Source organism: Argopecten irradians, chromosome 2 (assembly GCF_041381155.1).
Source record: "Argopecten irradians isolate NY chromosome 2, Ai_NY, whole genome shotgun sequence".
NCBI classification, from domain to species: Eukaryota; Metazoa; Mollusca; class Bivalvia; order Pectinida; family Pectinidae; genus Argopecten; species Argopecten irradians.
In genome coordinates, this window is record NC_091135.1 from 23323159 (window position 1) to 23342910 (window position 19752).

The 19752-nt window shown below is 32.7% G+C and overlaps 1 protein-coding gene across 1 annotated transcript; it reads right to left on the minus strand.

The window, feature by feature from the left end:
- Nucleotides 1-566: 566 nt before the first annotated feature.
- Nucleotides 567-19649, minus strand: LOC138314859 (26S proteasome non-ATPase regulatory subunit 11-like). The gene is made up of 13 exons (XM_069255446.1): nt 19496-19649; nt 17621-17722; nt 15609-15733; nt 14983-15054; nt 14540-14597; nt 13862-13973; nt 12083-12165; nt 11538-11682; nt 10931-11054; nt 9743-9868; nt 2555-2590; nt 2225-2276; nt 567-1632 (listed from the first exon to the last, which is right to left on the minus strand). Exons 1-13 carry the CDS (start codon nt 19572-19574, stop codon nt 1490-1492), a joined length of 1257 nt encoding a protein of 418 aa, XP_069111547.1. The 5' UTR covers nt 19575-19649; the 3' UTR covers nt 567-1489.
- Between the last annotated feature and the right edge of the window lie 103 nt (nt 19650-19752).

The window sequence follows — 19752 nt, forward strand, 5'->3', positions numbered from 1 at the left end:
ATATTATAAGTATAGGCTTTAAAAAAAAAAAATTGCCTAATTTGGCAAATTATTTTTTAAAACGCCTAATAATATAGGCAGGTTTAGCGGACTAGCCTGTAGGCAGAACTACCCACATCAAAAACCAAGAGAGAAAAATGGAAACAAATAATAGTCAGCTTACAATGGCTGTTTTATAGCGGTTACCAATTTGAGCGTTAAAATTCATGTTTGTCAAATGCCATATAAGTTTTGAAGCATGTCGAGGATTGAAAACAGGTCCTAATCATTCCTGTTTTGTATGAACTATCGTATTGGGGACAGGGTTATAAGATACTGATGATCATGAGGTGCTACACAGAATTGGTTTCTTTGGTTTCACATCTTAGTAACAGCCAATGGCGGACATGCCAGTTTTAGGAGATGGAGGAAAGCAGAGTATCCAGAGACAAAAAAACCATCGACCTGTCTTCAGTCTATTGTCAGTACCTGGCACCTGAACCTGACCCTGGCTGTTAATAAGACAATTAAACCAAATCACACTTACTGCCCCCATACACTGTGATGTTACGATAAATAAGCAGAACTTTAGTGGAAATTCATACATATTTATTTACGTATGCCAATGTTATCAACAACTTCTGATATTTATAAACATCTAAATCACAAAATGAGGAATCCTTCAGAGCACTCATACTTCTAGTACTTCCTTAACTCTTAAGAAATGCTTTCTTAGTTCACATTCACACAACCTCGCTCAAATGTTGATAATGGCTTCATTTCATGAAAATGGGAAAACATACACAATATCCCAGTATTATAAATTTATATTAATCCAATCACCTTTAAGCTGATTCACTTGCAGGGTGATTTAATATTCAAATGTAAAGTTTACATTTTGTTTTTGTTCAATAGGAGACAAGAATGTTAAGTGTTGTGAATTTTGTTATTCAGCTATCAACTAAACAAGCTGATAATTATAAATACCAAATAATAGGTACTGAATTTAAATGAGCAATTTAGATTACCTCTTACTAAAATAACTCACAATATGAGTACTCTATGCACACTTCCTATGTATAAATAGTTTTCTTTTGCTATCGGTAATGTTACATGTTTGTTTTGCTGATGGCAAAGAAACTTCATATATAAAAGTTGTTCAAGTTATTTCTGAGGAAACCTGTGTGTGAGTGTGACGCTATTAACAGAGTCAAAATTCTTTCATTGATACCAAAGAAAAGTTGATAATACACTGTACTGATAAACGTACTGTGAAAATTAAAGTTACCTGCTGTGTAAATAAGTAAAGCTTACATAATAATCTCTGCCTACTCAGAAGATCAGGTATCTCTACACTCGCTAGTCGTCACTACACAATCTGTGAGGGACTCCTCAAGTACCACAGACTTTATAATGACGCTAGAAATACCACAGGATATTCAGTGTCTGTAAATTTCACAGGATATTTTCAATATGTCAAAAAACATGTATAACTTAACAACCCTAAGTACTAAGACAGTTTCTTGGCCTTATTATAGAGAGCATCCACCACTTTGCCCATGTTCTGTATCGTCTCGAGTGACGTCTCATAGGTCTTGTCTACCGGCGTCTCATCAAACACTACCAGAACTCCAGCACCTTGGTCCAAAATACCTACACAGAGAGAGAAATCATATCTGAACAACATACAGAGGCAAAACCGATAGTATAACCAATGGAGATAAGCCTCAAACTGTACAATATGTGGGACGGAGAACTGAATCAAGGTTTATCAGTGCCAAGATATGTTCTCTCTCCAACCTATTGTACAGTTTGAGGCTTATCTCTAACTTAAAACATAGCAACTCTTTGTGTTAATATAGTACACTTTTATTTTAATATAAGCTAGATTAAAACCTTTAAAACTAGTGATAATTAAATATTTCATGAGAAATTTCAACGATTTAGGTTAAAATTATCTTATGATGATTGACACAGCATTTTTTTTATTTGCAGGCCAATCATATCTGTCAGCCTTTACTTCAGAGCTTAAACCAAGTACATTTTAGCCCATTGGACGGGCCTCTTGAAGTTCTCAAATCCTCATTTTCTTAAATACCCATACACAGAAACACATTTATAAACATGTGTCAATGCAGGAAGCAATGCTAGTTGTTAAGTTATCATTTTATCACTGGCATTACCATCCCTGAAACTTTCCTCGCTATGACAGGCGAGATAAAAACATCAGTTGAAAAGGTCTTACCGTGGAATTTCTTATCAAGAATCATCTGTGAAAGTTTCTTCTCTATTGTGTCCTGGATAGAAGGGAAAATGTAAATTTTAATAAAATGGACAAATATACTACATACCGGTAGGTTAAACTTATTTATAATATTTGCTGATATTGGATTTGACAGAAATTATGGGCTCACATCTTTTCCAATACTGAAAGTTATATCAGGCAAAAAGTCAAACAGAATCATTTAGAATTAGTTGATATGAATGCGCATTGGGAGCTACCATGCACACTTCTTTAAAAATCAGGACTGTTTTTTGTAAACAATTATTTTTTCAAGTAGTTTATATTACTTACCATAGGTAACTTGATTAAGTTGGCAACATGCTGAACCTAGAGACAGCAAAAAATGAAATCAAATATACATTAATTTTGAAAATGAAACGTATTGTAAGAATTTGTCAAAAGTGGCGACTGGAGGTCAAGGTCACATGGACCTGGAATGAGTTGTTTACTTCAGCTCTGCTGAAAACTGATGATTTTTTTTACAAAATTTGTAATTATATTCATCTTCTGGATGATCAAGTGGAATCTATATGAGGTTTATAATGGATCTAGCTTAGAAAGTGAAGACTTTCCTTGTGAAAAAGTGACTTTTTTGGTAAAAAAAGCTGAAGGAATGACCAGATAACATCATGGTTGAGTGACCACACTATATTGACTACCATTAGCCAGGTAAACAACTTTCTAATATAACAGAACTGTATTTACCTGTATCAAGGTGTTATGTGCTGCTGGTTAATATTACACATTGCAATCTACCTGTATAGTGAAGAAACCTACATGTGTTGAAGGTGCAATCATACATACTAACTTTATATCTACTACATTGTGACTTTGAACTCACTCACAATATGGCTACCACCAGGAGTAATAGTATTAGTACCAATTCCAGCACAAAGAGCAATAAACCTAATACTGTAAATGAGGTTTCTTCAAAACCTGGTAAACATTCCACTGATGAAAGATTGGAGGAAATCTGTGTGTCCTTAGTAGCTCTAAAGGATGATATGAGGAAACAATTCAAAACATTTAGTGATGAGTTAAAAGCTGAAAATAGGGAACTAGTAGAAAGACTAGAAAGTAGAGTGATGGACCTAGAAAGTAAGAATGACCTTCTGCAGGAGAAAGTGATCCAGTTGGAGCATGAAAATAGAGAACTGAGAGAAAAGCAGAGTACGATAGAGGATGGTCTAAATGACCTAGAACAACATGGTAGAAAAAACTCTATTAGAATAGTGGGTCTTGAGGACAAAGATAAAACAGAGACAGTAGAACAGTGTGTAAAGAAGATAGTGCATTTCGTTAAAGACAAACTACAGGTGTCAATAAGTGAGGCGGACATTGATATTGCTCACAGGCTCGGGCCTTATACTAGAGACAAACCACGAAATATAATATGTAAATTTACACACAGAAGAAGGAAGATGGAAATCATCAATAAAAGAAAAGTCCTCAAGGGCTCTGGTACATTTATCACAGAGGATCTGACTAGGTTAAACCAGCAAAGACTGAAGGAGGCCTATCAGCTGGAGTGTGTTGAGAGGACCTGGAGCATGGACGGTAAACTATTTCTTTTGTTGAAAAACGGAAAAAAGAGAAAGATCCTTAGCTCGACTGTGCTTTCGGAAGACTTCCTGTTAAATGACCGAAATTTCCCAAGGAACTCGTGATAGAACAATGCATTGACATCATGTAACATCATCATATGATATCAATATCCCATATGATATAGTATATCTGATATACCTAATGATGGTCATATTGTACATAGTTGTACATATATAGACAAACAGAATTACATAATCTGTCTTTTCTTGTATTTCAATATGCACAAAGTACAAATGAATTGAGCTATTTATTATAAATGTAAAAGAAACGTGTATTGTAAACAACAGGTATTTTGATACAATTTAGTATCTCTTTTCCTTTATGAAACACATATGTGTGTAAACACAACCTAATAGAATGATTTAAATGTTTTCAGATCTTTTACATAAGGTAAAGTTAAAAATATGAGAGTTAAAAGTTTACCAGCTCATGATTTTTACAGGTAAACAAATGTACTCAGGGTATTTTTGATAAACATAATAGTGTGTCCTATTGTTTCATCATGAAATATTTTACACATCTTGATGTCCCTACTTTAAATTACTATCAATGCTATAGTATGATAGATTCAATTTTCCTTATATATATGGCAAGGTTAAACAAGTATAACATGTTAAACATGTTAGTTAGTAAAATAACATGTAATGTATACATGTATCAATTGTTTGTATTTAACTAACTTTCTAAGTTTTTAAAGAATAATATTAAATGATTTCACTGCTCAAATTTCCCTTAAAGGACAAAGCTGTACTGTATAAAATATGCCTTTATAATAACAGTGATACTCTGAAAGTGTACCATTTGTTTCATTTAATATATTGAAAAATTTAAAATAAAACGAAGCAATTATTACATCCTACGATTAACATATATTTACCAGTATGAAGGAATATTATCAGATTACGAAACCGGAAACGGTTGGTGTCCCGATTTAGTCTCTGTCATTTAGACACTTATGTACAGTAGTTGTATCAGTATACTGGGTTAAAGAGCTGTTGTGACTAAGACATATTTAAGCACTCGGAACACCTTGGGTTACATTTTTATTTCCGGAGTTCATGTTTATGTTTTGTGAAGTTTATTTGTGCGTAAAAGATTGTGTGAATGTGACAGTTTACCTGGCTGATGGTAAGTCTCTTGACCAATTTCTCATGATTTTGTTCGTTATTTTTTTTGTATCTACCACTTTTTTCTATACCCCTTCTTTCCCCTTTCTCCCCCTGTTTTTCTTTACTGACAGATATAGTTTACCACGTATACCACTGTTATCATCGGTTACTGTAAGAGGCAAGCATGACAACATGATTTGTACTTTTGTCTTCAATATCAGTTGAGGGGATTAAGTTACTAACAGCAAACTGTCAGGGATTATCAGACAAGCTCAAGCGTAAGGATGTATTTGCTTATTTACGAGAGAAAAAATATAATATTTATTGTGTTCAAGATACTCATTTTACCAAAGAAAGAGAAATTTTAATACGTGACGAATGGGGTTATAACTGTCATTTCAATTCTTTTAAATCCAATTCAAGGGGTGTTGCAGTGCTGATAAATAATAATTTTGATTACAAAGTGAAAAGGGAAAAGAATGACTCGTCTGGTAATTTTTTAGCATTAGACATGGAAGTTGAAGGAGAGAATATAACATTAATCAATATTTATGGTCCAAATTCTGATTGCCCTGACTTTTTTGGGAAAATTGAGGATATTGTCTCTGAGTTTAATAATGATAAATATATTATCTGTGGTGATTTTAACTTGGTTCTTGACCCTAGTATTGATTATGATCAAAGTTATAAAAAAATTAATAATTCAAAGGCAAGAGATAAAGTTATAGCATTAATAGAAAAGTTGGATTTGGTTGATGTTTTTAGAGAACAGCATAATAAATTGAAGCGTTATACATGGCGAAAACATTCACCTGTAAAACAATCTAGACTAGACTTTTTTCTTGTTTCTCGGAACTTATTGCCAAGTGTTTCTGATGCTAGTATTGATGCAGGTTATAGGTCTGACCACTCTTTTCCAAAACTTGTTTTAAAATTTAATGATTTCAAAAAGGGTAAAGGGCTTTGGAAATTTAATAACTCTTTATTACATGATCAAGAATATTTAAATTTGGTGAATAATACAATAAATGCTGTAAAATTACAATACTGTCTTCCTATATATAATTTAGATTCTATTGATAATATTCCAGATAGTAACCTTCAATTTGTAATAAATGATCAACTTTTTCTTGAGACACTCCTAATGGAAATAAGGGGCAAATCAATTTCTTATTCATCTTATAAAAAGAAACAAAGTTTGTTGAGAGAAAACAATCTTAGAGATGATATAAGTAAACTTGAAAACCATAACACAGTTGATACAGAGGAATTGAATAGAAAAAAAAAGGAATTAGAAAAAGTTCGGTTGGAAAAACTTAAGGGTAGTGTAATTCGGTCCAAAGCGTTATGGATAGAGGAGGGAGAAAAACCTACACAGTATTTTTTCAATTTAGAAAACAGAAATTTTGTATCAAAAGTCATTCCGAAACTTGAGAAGGAAAATGGGGAGTTTATTACTAATCAATATGAAATTCTTAGTGAAGTAAAGACCTTCTATGAACAATTATACTCTGTCGACAATGACATAGAAGAAGTAAATTTAGATGAATTTTTAGATGGTTTTGAAGTTTCAAAATTAAAGGATACAGAATCTTTAAGTTTGGAAGGGCTAATAACATATGAGGAGGCATCAGTAACTCTTAAAAATATGAAACATAATAAAAGTCCCGGGTCAGACGGGTACACATCAGAGTTTTTCAAATGTTTCTGGAAAAAATTAGGATTTTTTGTTGTCAGATCTATTAATCATGGTTACTTAAATGGTCAGCTTTCAATTACACAACGTCAGGGCATTATTACCTGCATTCCAAAGCCAAACAAATCAAAATATTTCATTAAAAACTGGCGTCCCATTTCTTTATTAAATATTGTTTATAAAATTGCCTCTGGAACAATAGCTAACAGACTTAAAAATATTTTGGATAAAATTATAAATTCAGATCAGACTGGTTTTATTTCTGGCAGATATTTAGGGGAAAACACTAGATTAGTTTATGACATCATGCAATACACTGAGGAATTTGATATCCCTGGAATGCTGTTAATTCTTGATTTTGAAAAAGCTTTTGACTCAGTGTCCTGGAAATTTATAGATGAAACTCTTAAATATTTTAATTTTGGAAACAGTATTAGGAATTGGATAAAAGTTTTACATTGTAATGCTAGCTCTGCAATTAATCAGGGAGGTAATTTGTCTTCTTTTTTTAATATTATGCGCGGTTGTCGTCAAGGCGATCCAATTGCCCCTTATATATTTATTATCTGTGCAGAAGTTTTAGCCATTCGTATTAGAAATAACAGAGATATTGTTGGTATAAATGTAGAAAATTGTAATATTTTAAATTCTCAATATGCTGATGATACATCCTTAATACTTGATGGTACCGAAAATTCATTAAGGGCTGCAGTTATGGAATTAAATAATTATGCAAAAATTTCAGGACTTAAAATTAATACAGGAAAATCTCAGGTTATTTGGATTGGTAGTAAAAAGTATAGCAGTGATACACTAATGCCAGGCTTGAACTTGCAATGGGGGGTTACTAAATTTACACTTCTAGGTATTGAATTTCATGTCGATCTTCACAAAATACCAAAATTGAACTATGATAAAAAAAATAATTAAACTCAAAAATCTATTGCAGACATGGAACAGAAGGAAAATTTCACCAATTGGTAGAATCTGTATTATAAAATCTCTTTTGATCTCGCAATTAAATCATCTTTTTATCTCGCTTCCAAATCCGGATGAAGGTTTTGTAAAACAGCTCAACAGTATTCTTTTTAACTATCTATGGAATAGTGGTTCAGATAAAGTTAAGAGAGATGTAATTATACAAAGTTATATGGATGGAGGCTTAAAAATGATCAATCTCACAGCTTTTATAGATTCATTAAAAATTGGGTGGATAAGGAGAATATTTAGATCTAATGGTAAATGGCGTATGATTCTAAACTCTAAAGTTAATTTTCATCATTTGGCGAATTTTGGAAGTGAATACCTTAGTAAGATTTTGACAAATTGTAGAAATGCTTTCTGGAAAGATGTTTTTACAGCATGGTACAAATTAAGATCAAAGGGGAACCAGTTAAAAGCAGAAGAATACTCTGTATTCAAAATTCCGATTTGGTACAACAAAAATATTATTGTTGGAAACAAAACTGTTTGTTACATATCTTGGTTTAGAAAGGGAATCATAACCATACAAGACTTATTAAAAAGTGTTTCTCCATATTCTTTCTTTACGTATGATGAATTCTGTAATATTTATGGTGCGATAAGTAATTATCTTCAGTATCATGGACTTATATCTAGCATTAAAAAGTATCTGAAAAATGTACATGTACCAAATGAAAAATTATTTTACCCAATTATTCCTTTTAGCCTTGAATTAATATTGAAAAATAACCGTGGAGTCCAAGATTTTTACAGAGTTCTAGTTAAAAATGATACGGCTATAACTGGCCAGCATAAATGGAGAACCTCTTTTGACTATGCTCAAGAAATGTGGAAACAAATATACAATATACCCTTCATGTCTACTAATAATACTAAACTTCAATGGCTTCAGTTCAGAATTTCCCATCATATTCTAACAACTAATACATATCTTTGTAAAATTGGTCTTTCAAATAATCCTCACTGTATGTTATGTGCATTAGAAAGGGAGACAATCATACATCTTTTTTGGGAATGCTCTGAAGTTCAGAACTTTTTAGCCAATTTTGAAAACCTTTTGGATATTCTTTTTATTCCTTTTGCTATTAATAAAGAAACTATGCTTTTTGGGAAACTAGATCAAAATTGTATATATCATAGGATTGATAATGAAATTGTTCTTTATATTAAACATTATATTTACAAAACTAGATGCTTACATGGTTCATTAAATGTGACAGCTTTTTTAAACTCTATTAAAGAGTATTACTATATTCAAAAATATATAGCTTTTGGTAAAGGAGAAAAAGAAATTAATAGATTCAATAAAGATTGGCAAAAATGGTTAAAACTAGTGGAACTTGCAAACCCCTGACAGTTTGTCCATATTTTAAATTGAATTAAAATAGTTATTTATACATGTTTTTCCATGTGTCATGCTTGCACTATGTATATATTTGTATAGAGCTGTGAAGTGATATCCATTCTCTGTCCTTTCCCCTCCCCCCCCCTTTTTTTTTTTTTTTTTTCTCTCTCTATCTCTTATGTTAATTGTTTATTTATTAGTTTATATACCATCCCTCTTCATACCTTTATCCCCCTTTACCTTCTTCCCATCTCCCCATCTGTTTTTTTTTTCTTACCCCCTGCCCCTTTTTCATAAATAATAATAAAAAACAATGTAAACAATAATAATGTGTATGAGAGAAAAATGCCAGAATGGATGGAAATGGAAGTAATATGTATATATATGTATGTGGCAAATGTAGTCTTTGTTAAAACATTGTTTGGAAAATAAAAAATTAAAAAAAAAAAAAAATTCCTGTCAAAATTGGATTTTAAACTTAAATCTTAAATTCACAATACAAAAGCAATTTACCAATCAAAAGTGAATTATAGCCTTATAGGTATACGAATGAACTGAAACTAGAAATATCTCTAGGACATGAATGCCACCACCTCCACGTGTCAAAGTGGAAACTATACCCTACCTTATTTTGATAAAGCAAGAGTCATAATTTTTTTTAATGAATTTGAAACAAATTTTCACAGTTAAACAAGAAAATTAAAAGTGAATTCTTTTTCCTTTGATTAGTGGGTACTCACCTGAACCTTAGAGAAGGGCTCTATAATTCTACAGAGATTCTGTTCCAGTAGATTATCATACAATGTCTTCAGGTGGGCGTTCACTATAGGATCATCTTCCAGCTGTGGTTTGAATGTTCCTAATGTCTGTAAAGAAAGCAGATATTAAAAGTCAGGCATCTAATAAAAAAGGGAAAGGTTCATTCTGGTACAGTACTTTCTTTGATTAATTATTGGTATGGTGCTTCATCTCTTGTCTATAAATATTGCTACCATAATAACCAAGCTTCATAGGCAATAAACCTAGAAATTTGGAATTCTGCAAGGGAACGTTTAAGATGACATACACCTACCTTTTGGAATTCTGCTAGGGAACGTTTATGATGACATACACCTACCTTTTGGAATTCTGCTAGGGAACGTTTATGATGACATACACCTACCTTTTGGAATTTCTGCTAGTGAACGTTTAAGATGACATACACCTACCTTTTGGAATTCTGCTAGTGAAAGTTTATGATGACATACACCTACCTTTTGGAATTCTGCTAGTGAACGTTTAAGATGACATACACCTACCTTTTGGAATTCTGCTAGGGAACGTTTATGATGACATACACCTACCTTTTGGAATTCTGCTAGTGAACGTTTAAGATGACATACACCTACCTTTTGGAATTCTGCTAGTGAAAGTTTATGATGACATACACCTACCTTTTGGAATTCTGCTAGTGAACGTTTAAGATGACATACACCTACCTTTTGGAATTCTGCTAGTGAACGTTTAAGATGACATACACCTACCTTTTGGAATTCTGCTAGTGAACGTTTATGATGACATACACCTACCTTTTGGAATTCTGCTAGTGAACGTTTATGATGACATACACCTACCTTTTGGAATTCTGCTAGTGAACGTTTAATATGACATACACCTACCTTTTGGAATTCTGCTAGGGAACGTTTAAGATGACATACACCTACCTTTTGGAATTCTGCTAGGGAACGTTTAAGATGACATACACCTACCTTTTGGAATTCTGCTAGGGAACGTTTAAGATGACATACACCTACCTTTTGGAATTCTGCTAGTGAACGTTTATGATGACATACACCTACCTTTTGGAATTCTGCTAGTGAACGTTTAAGATGACATACACCTACCTTTTGGAATTCTGCTAGGGAACGTTTAAGATGACATACACCTACCTTTTGGAATTCTGCTAGTGAACGTTTATGACTGGCTGTAGCTATACTCTTCATCGCCTCCACCTCTGGACCACTGTATTTTAGAGCCAACTTCCCACTAACGATGGCCTGTACTTCATCAGCTCTACAACATCAATAATTAAATTAAACAAGAGCTGTTGGAGAACAGCAAAGCTCGCCTATTCAGAAGAAGTTGATGTTCAAGTATTTACTATTTAAAAATATCAACAGAAACTGAAACTTGCTCAAAAACTTTAACGTGAAATGGGACGCCAACGCTGACGCTGACGACGGAGTGACAACATTAGCTCCCCCTATTCTTCGAATAGGCGAATTAAATTAAAAAAGTAATTCAAAGTCCAAAATATCTACATTTTAGAAAGGATCAAGAATAGACTTTCAGTCAGAAGGTACTAGCAAAATATGTTAACCAGTATAATCACCTTCTAAAGAGCATGAAAATTTAGTAACTTTTATTTTTAATGAATTATCTAGATATTCATTCATGTCTTTAAAATCTTATAAAATCTAAGTAAATATCTGTAAAGCATTTCAAAATTTCTTTTTTCCAATTAATCTTTGTAACATATGTTTTCACAATGCTTACGTATTCAACATGATCTTGCACATGAGCATGTATTTCAGAGCTACAACAGCTTTGGGGCTGTCAATGGAGTCATATCCCTCAAAGGCTTCATAGAAATATGAGTAGGCAGTTTTGAAATCTTTCTCATCAGCAGCGTGAAGTATACCTGAAGACATGGACTACATGCATTAGAAATATAGTCTCACACACTTTTGATCATATTTCAACATTATGGTAATATGTTCATGGCTTCTAATTAACAATCATCATATCAAACAATTATCTAAGAAACATTATTAATGTAGGTATTCTAAACAAGTAATATACAGATTATGGTTTCATGGTTTTAAAACACTGCTTGTTAATATTGAGTAGTGTCAAAGTAACAAGGCAGATAACTCTTGGTATATAAATATAATTATTATTCTATTATATTTGATTAGAAAAGATATTAGAAATAATATATAGCTTAACTTACTTGATACGTTTAAAGAATGAGGAAAATATTCAGTAAACTATATTTGCCAGTGGTATGGAAAGAATATGAGGAGAGAAGTCAAACCTACCAGACTGCATGTCGAGGGCCGCCTGGAGCTTAGGTGGACAGTAGATACCATTAGCTGTCGTTCTTCCTGAGGTCAAGGCAGCTCTGAAGTCAGAGATTCAATAATGTCAAAGTCCTTAGTCTGAATAACTTGTAATTGCTAAATAGCTGCTTGAGAACAGCAAAGGTCTGCTCACTTATTGGGCCTCTTGAAATTCTCAAAATCCTGTTTTCCCTCTTAAAATGATTATCGATCACTAATATCCATTCCAACCTATGTAATACTATCAATGTATAAATCAATGTCAGTTAGAAATGAAAATCTAAATACAATTTGGCTCCATAGGCCTTTTGAAGTTCTCAAAATATAATATTTTTTCTACAAGAGATCCTAGAGGGATCTTGGTGCCCACCAAAGAATGATCTATGTCTGACAATGGAAAGAGGAATCTTTTCCCTGCTTTTCAAACTTTTTCAAACATACTACATATGAAATTGAAGACAGATCAGTTCATTACTTTCGGAGAAACAGTGGTGAAATCCAAGATGGCAGCCGATTGGCCATTTCGTTGACTGAACAGTCCCAAAGGTATAATGCACAACTAGGGCTCAAGGGGAACCTACGCATGGAATATGAGAGATATCCCTTCAGTAATTTCTGACAAATAGCGATAACTATCAAAATCCAAGATGGCGGCCGGTCGGCCATCTTGTTGACCAACAGTTACCAAATGCAATATGCAAAACTAGGGCCCAAGCGGAACCTACATATGAAATTTGAGACAGATCCCTTCAGTACTTTCTGAGAAATAGCGATAACAAACTTTGACAATCAAAATCAAAGATTGCTGGCTGACAGCCATCTTGTTGACTGATCAGTCCAAAAAGATGCACAACTAGGGGCTAAGGGGAACCTATGTAAGGAATTTGAGAGAGATCCATTCAATACTTTCTGAGAAATAGTGGTAACAAACTTTGACTACCAAAATCCAAGATGGCGGCAGGTCGGCCATCTTGAAGACCAATCAGTCTCAAATTACAATATGCACAACTAGAGCCCTTGGGGAACCTACATATAAAATTCGAGAAATATCCCTCCAGTACTTTCTGAGAAATAAAGGTAACATACTAACATACTTTAACTATCAAAATCCAAGATGGCTGCCTGATGGTCATCTTGTTCACTGATCGGTCCAAAAAATTCAATATGCACAAATAGGGTCCTAGGGGAACCTACATATGGAATTTTAGAAAGATCCCTTCAATATATTTTTACAAATAGAAGTAACAAACTTTAACTATCAAAATCCAAGATGGCTGCCAGTCGGCCATCTTATTGACAGATCAGTCCCAAAATGCAATATGCACAACAAGGGTCCTAGGGGAACCTACATATGGAATTTGGGAAAGATCCCTTCAGTACTTTCTGAGAAATAGTGGTAACAAGAAATTTAACGGACGGAAGGACGGACGGACAACGGACCATGGACAAAAAGGGATTTGAATAGCCCAACATCTGATGATGGTGGGCTAATAATATGCCAGGTTGATTCCTATCTTTGATAGGGAAGATGAAGATGTGTCTTATTGACTTCAAGATTTTCAATCACCATTACTGGAGCAAAGATGTTTTTTTTAATAGTTATCTTTACTGAAGGTTTTTTGGGTTTTTTTCAGGAATGCATACTTTTTATGATTTACCAATTGTTAATATAAATAATTTGTCAAAGATTGCAACTAATGAAATATTGAAATCTATAATCTTTGTAAAGTGTATATGAGATTTTCCACTTTTTTTTACCTGGCTTTCGGCAAATTGGACAAGGAATGGTATGTCCTACTTTCCAACAGCTGGACCTCCACCAGTAATGCTTTGTCGTCTAGTTTCTTTAGCTCTCGCAGTAACTGGGAGGCTGGGTAAAAAATAAGCACAGATGTCAATTAATAAATACACAAATGCATGATGGCGAAGTATCTAATTGTAGGCTACAGTGACAGATATATAATCTGAACATTAACTGCATGGCAAATTAATTTATAAAATAGTGTGTATGAGTATATTTTTTCTTGGTGGGCTCATAATTCTTAAAACATGTATTCTAAAACAATAAGGATAGTTCGAATAAATAACAGAGAAATGTTTGGATGTCATAAATGACATAGCCTTCATAAATCAAAGTGAGACAAGGTACATATGGGTAATACAGTATGGCCTGCCATTTTATTGCAAAAAAAAAACAACCTAGTTCATGGTATATAAATTGCTAAGTGTAAGAGTCACTCTTTATAATCTCTTAATTAACTAGCTCTTGTAATATTTTGAAATACATTAAGTACATCTGAATTACTGACCTTAAGATTTCTTTCAAAACAAAAACTGATAAACATTATGTATTTATCAAAGTGAAAATTACTTTCATTTTCAAAAAAAATGGTCCAAAAAATTCTTTAAGTTAAAAGATAAATTGTAAGTACTTACCTAACAGTAATGCCTCTTGATACGCTTTTGTGTCTATGTATAAGGAGATAAGTCGTGACTGGAAAAAAAAGTTGTTTTTTAAGATATATATCCAACAGGAATAACAAAGATGAGTTATCTATCTTTCCATGTCCTTGTTGGTCTTGGTTAAACATACTACACAATTAACATTCCTATTTGTCTCACTTGAATACTGAAATAACATACGGTAAATAATAATGTCTTAATGAAACTAAATAAAGCTTATAAAACCAAATAGAAACCTTAAATCTTAGATTGAAACACAAAACAAAAGGCAATCATAATTCAAATTATCATTGTGAATGTTTTTAATTCTCTAAACCCAGAGATCATTATAATTATTGAACCCCCCCCCTCCCCCAAGCGTCTTTATATGGTGGCTCCACATCAGGTACCTAAACCACTGAAATATCTTTATTTACCTCCAGTGCTTGTCGTAGAAAAGTTCTCTTCTCATCTTTTGCCCAGTTTATGCACTCTTTACATAACTCCACCTGAAAGACAAATAAATCATATAGGTCCAGGTTTACCACTGACATATTCAATAATATACACATATTTTGTCTAGTTGTTAAATGTTATATATGAGTAAGGTGACACAAAACTTTCAACTCATTAGAAACCGTATGACAACTACCTGTATCTATTAACAGTTAATAAAAGATGATCCAGGTTTTGGAGGTGGAGGAAAGCTGAGTAACCAGAAAATAACCACAGATCAACAGTCAATAACTGGCAACTATATCCGACATGGGACAAACTTGCGACCTAGAAGTGGAGGGCTTGTGGTGAAAATGTAAGAACATCTTAACTACTTGGCCAGTGTGGCCCGTAGGAGGATAATAAAAGACTTGTTCCTGACATTTCTTAGTAATACATCAATCATCAAGTGTTTTTTTATTCCACAAAAGACTTAAGAATGGGGTGCATTCCATTACAATAAAACTAAAAGTTTCACAAAAAAAAAAAATTATCCATACATATAAATGCATCAATCCTACTGTTATTGTTTACCATCAGATCTTTGACATTGTCTGTAAAGTTTTACCTCTTTTCCTGTTCCAGCTTCCATGTCCAAAAACAGATCCACCAAACCACGCACCAACTTTGCTGCTTTAGCCTTACTCACAAGGCCAAGGAATGGTCGTGTAAATTTCACCAAACCAGCAAGCTCTGAAATGGATGTGAATTATGATTTAGTTACATTTTGTACACTGATTAATAAAGTAACAGGCACAATGTTATGCCTATGATCAACTACACATTCATGATCATGATCTTCACATTATATACCGTACACATGCGTATGGTAATTACACTATTAAGGTAGACCGTCCCTTCTGGTTTCCTCTCAAGAATTTCGTTTATTTTTTGATATTTTGATTTAAGGTATACCCTGATCACAAAACCCACATAAAAATCATATGTCACTGCGTTAATTTATCTTCCAAGATTGCTTAAAGATATGTACTAATGACACCAAATTCCGGATTTTTTGTATTTTTAAATGAATAATATTTCCTTTGTGTAACATCCCTTTACATATAAAAGAATATGCCCGTAAATGTTCATACCTTCAGTAGGTGTTATAGAATTCAGAAATATATCAAATAAGCTGGGCTTTCCACATTAAAACGAAATATCATTATTTAATAATTAAATCTGGACCCAATTTTAGTGAAAAATTGCTTCAAAATAGTCATGTTTTCTTTTTTTCTGAAAAAATGATCTCAGGATAAATAGATTTTTTTTATAATTTCCATGAAGATTGACTTATTTGCAATAAGGAAAACCAATAAAAAGTATACCTCACCACATTATTTTTAAAAATATCACTGATTTGCTTTCTAATACCCCTTAAATTTTGGCCTGAAAACGTAAGAAAAGGTGAATCCATAGCACTTTTCAACATTTTATGTTATTCACTAACCTTGTTAATTTTCTATATTTATTATATTATTGGAGCATAAAAGATAACACAATAATTACACATCTTAATGATCTTATTTATTTATCATATAAAATATAACAAACCAGTTTGCAAGCTATATGTTGGCAAACTTCCAAAAAGAGTCTACGGGTAATACAGCAGAAAATACATCAGCTTTTTCTGAGACAAATATTTGCTCTGTGTGAAACTGTATTAAAATGGACTATCTTCCGTAATAGCATCTTTCAAATTATAAGTATTATCTTTAAAAGATTTTAATAAAAGATAAAATGAAAATATTTCCAAGCAATTTTATTTCCGTATTTGGTTGTACGTTTCCGGACGAAAATTAGTATAGCGGTATATTATGAAGAGTGCCTGATTGAAGCTCGAAACTCGAATGTTTCCATTCAAAACACCCCTAGCTTCCTTCGGCATTCATATACTGTGTAAATTTATTTCTATTCTGCAAAAAGATAGGTATACAATTATAACGATAACGGTAATTCATTTGTTACTACTGACGTGAAGTTTTTCATTTTGGGTCCCCGTAAATCCATGTGTATTCCATCTGACTGTTTTATAGCGACTATTATGATTCTTGGATTTTACTTCATGCTCGAATCTTCAAAGTTATACTATATTTACCAATAGCCACATCTTTAGATTGATACACTTCAAGTAAACACTCGGAAATTAAAGGTTCCAGACGAAATTTTTGCTCAAATGCCGATGTCAGAAGCGAGTTATAAAAGATGGGTACGGAGAAAAAAAATATGTTTGCCGAGATCCGGATAGCAACATTACAAACGTATGACGCCACAGAAGGGACGGTCTATGTTAAATTAAGTTTAAATATCACAACTTAACTAATTGACCAGTTCTTTTTTTATAATGTTGTCAAAAGAACAATCATCTGTCTTACTAGTTAAGTGCAAAACAAATCACTTTGGGTAAATCTCTATTACACAGTATAATACGACTTGCTGCAGTACAAAAAACACAAGTGGAAATTTCACAGTGCTTGGCAACAATATCCAGGCCCTGAACCTCATTTCAAGATATAGTAACTGCATTTTTGAAAATATCAATTTGTATAGTAAGCAAATATGTTCAGACAAATGTCATACCTTCAGCTTGTTTTGTTTCAGCTAACAAAGATCCAAGTTCAAGAATAGCCTGTTCTTTAACTCGCAGGACCTCCTCACTGTTAGTATCCATGTCTCTTTTAACTAAAATGAAAAAAAAAACACTATTAGATTCCTTTTTGTTGGTACAAGATTATTTTTTGAAGATACTTACATATATTCAGCATAAGCAACTACTTATTATATGACTATTAACAATAAACTCTTATATTTTACAATATAAATTGAATCTGTACATAAAATCTTTCTTCATTCAAAGCAAGTACTTTTGTAATTTTAGGTAGTTTATTAAAAAAAAATCTGGATGATTTGCTGCTAGCCTTCAACCCTAAGCTCTTGCCAGCTATCAACATACATATGTGAATAAACTTGATTAGGTAACAGAGATAGTAAAACAACTTAAAAGGAAAAAATCTTAGGTACCTTCTTTAAAATCAGTAATGCTTTCCTATGGAGAATTTTATGTTAATTGTGATGTGTGACAAAACCAAAATTTGGGGAAAATAACAAAATATAAAATACACATTAAGAATAGGATTATCTATTTAATTTACTCTCAGTGCAGTTATGAAATTTTCTGAAGAAAAATATATATAAACAAAGCCTTAACCAACTACAAATTCATCCAAAAACTTTCAACATGCAGTTTTTATGTCTTTCATTTTGGAAAATTTAAGGTGTAAATTGCATGGGTATATAATTTAGAGGCTTTGCCATTGGGAATGGGGCTGAAAGTAAGCCCCAAATGATGCTGAAAAAAACAACCTGTAAAACATTTGTTTTATTTTTCGCTTAAAAATCTCATTTCTAAAATCAGCTCATTCTTTTGTTCATGGTGCATGATAATTGTAGTGTGTGCCAATACTTTTCTTCAACCAATAAGAAAAGTTCTCTAACCATTCAGTTCTGTAATTTGAATATGAGCAGACAACTTGTGTCGGAAAATCACAAAATTGACTATCGATCACCAAAATAAACAACATCACTTGTTAAAATGATATCAAAACTTCTCTTCTTACCACTTGCAACATGTTTTTGGCTGGATTTTGATTCACTAATTATTGCACCATTAAAACGCATGCTTATCCATATATGCATCACTGCAGTTTCGACAACCCAAAAGGATGTGGGTAAAGTATAATTTACTGTCGATTAGTCCCACCTTCCAGTGATTATGACATCACAAAAATCATGTCAAAAATGATGTCACAATCACAGCCAATTGTACTTTACCCACATCCATTTGGGATCTTGATATTGCTGTTTTCCTGTGTATAACCCAAGAAATAGCTGACTTTTTGCTGCTTTTGTTGTTGAATATGAACAGGCTATGGAATTAAAAAATATTTTTATTGTTGTTTTGAGAAATAGAGGTGGTCTGAAAAGTTTCAAATAGGAAGAAAACTGTTCAGAAATACTTTTTTCTAATTGGGTGTTAGAATACCGCTCCCTCTTTGCGAATTTTGACAGGGTCATTATTTGACACGAAAACTAATAAATGATTACACCGTCCCGGTATGTTACTAAACAAAAGAATAAAACTTGACATTTAAGTTCTACATTCTAGACTATGTAAGATTGAGATTTTATAATCGTGAGGTCAAATTGTTATTCAAATGTCTGCATTTGTATTGTTTTGAACCGCTTTAACGGTCGTATGCCTTCATTTCTTTACAATGGCCTTTATTGAGATTACTATGGGTTCTGTCAGATTTTGCCGGCATGTGTGATTCAGCGAATTTGAGAACGCATGTGAAACATGAATAGAGCTTTTGAACGCAACTATAGGAAATTAAGACATCAAATAAAAACAAGAGAGAGGGACAAAGAATTATTGTCATAAATCAGTATACAAACCGAGACTATTAAGAATATCAATCGCTCCATTCTTGTTTGTTGTACGGAGGGCCACAGCTCTTTCTAGTTCGGCCGCCATCTTGACTCAAACTATAATTGTCTCCCTTAGTTATAGTCTATTTCATAAAATAAAACATTATTTCATAAAATAAAATCTCCAAATTTGCATGAAGTCTAGTGTTTATTCCAATCTTCACTAACAGTGTATTCAAATCACTATTTTTTAATGAAAAATATCCAAAATGATTGAAAAGTAA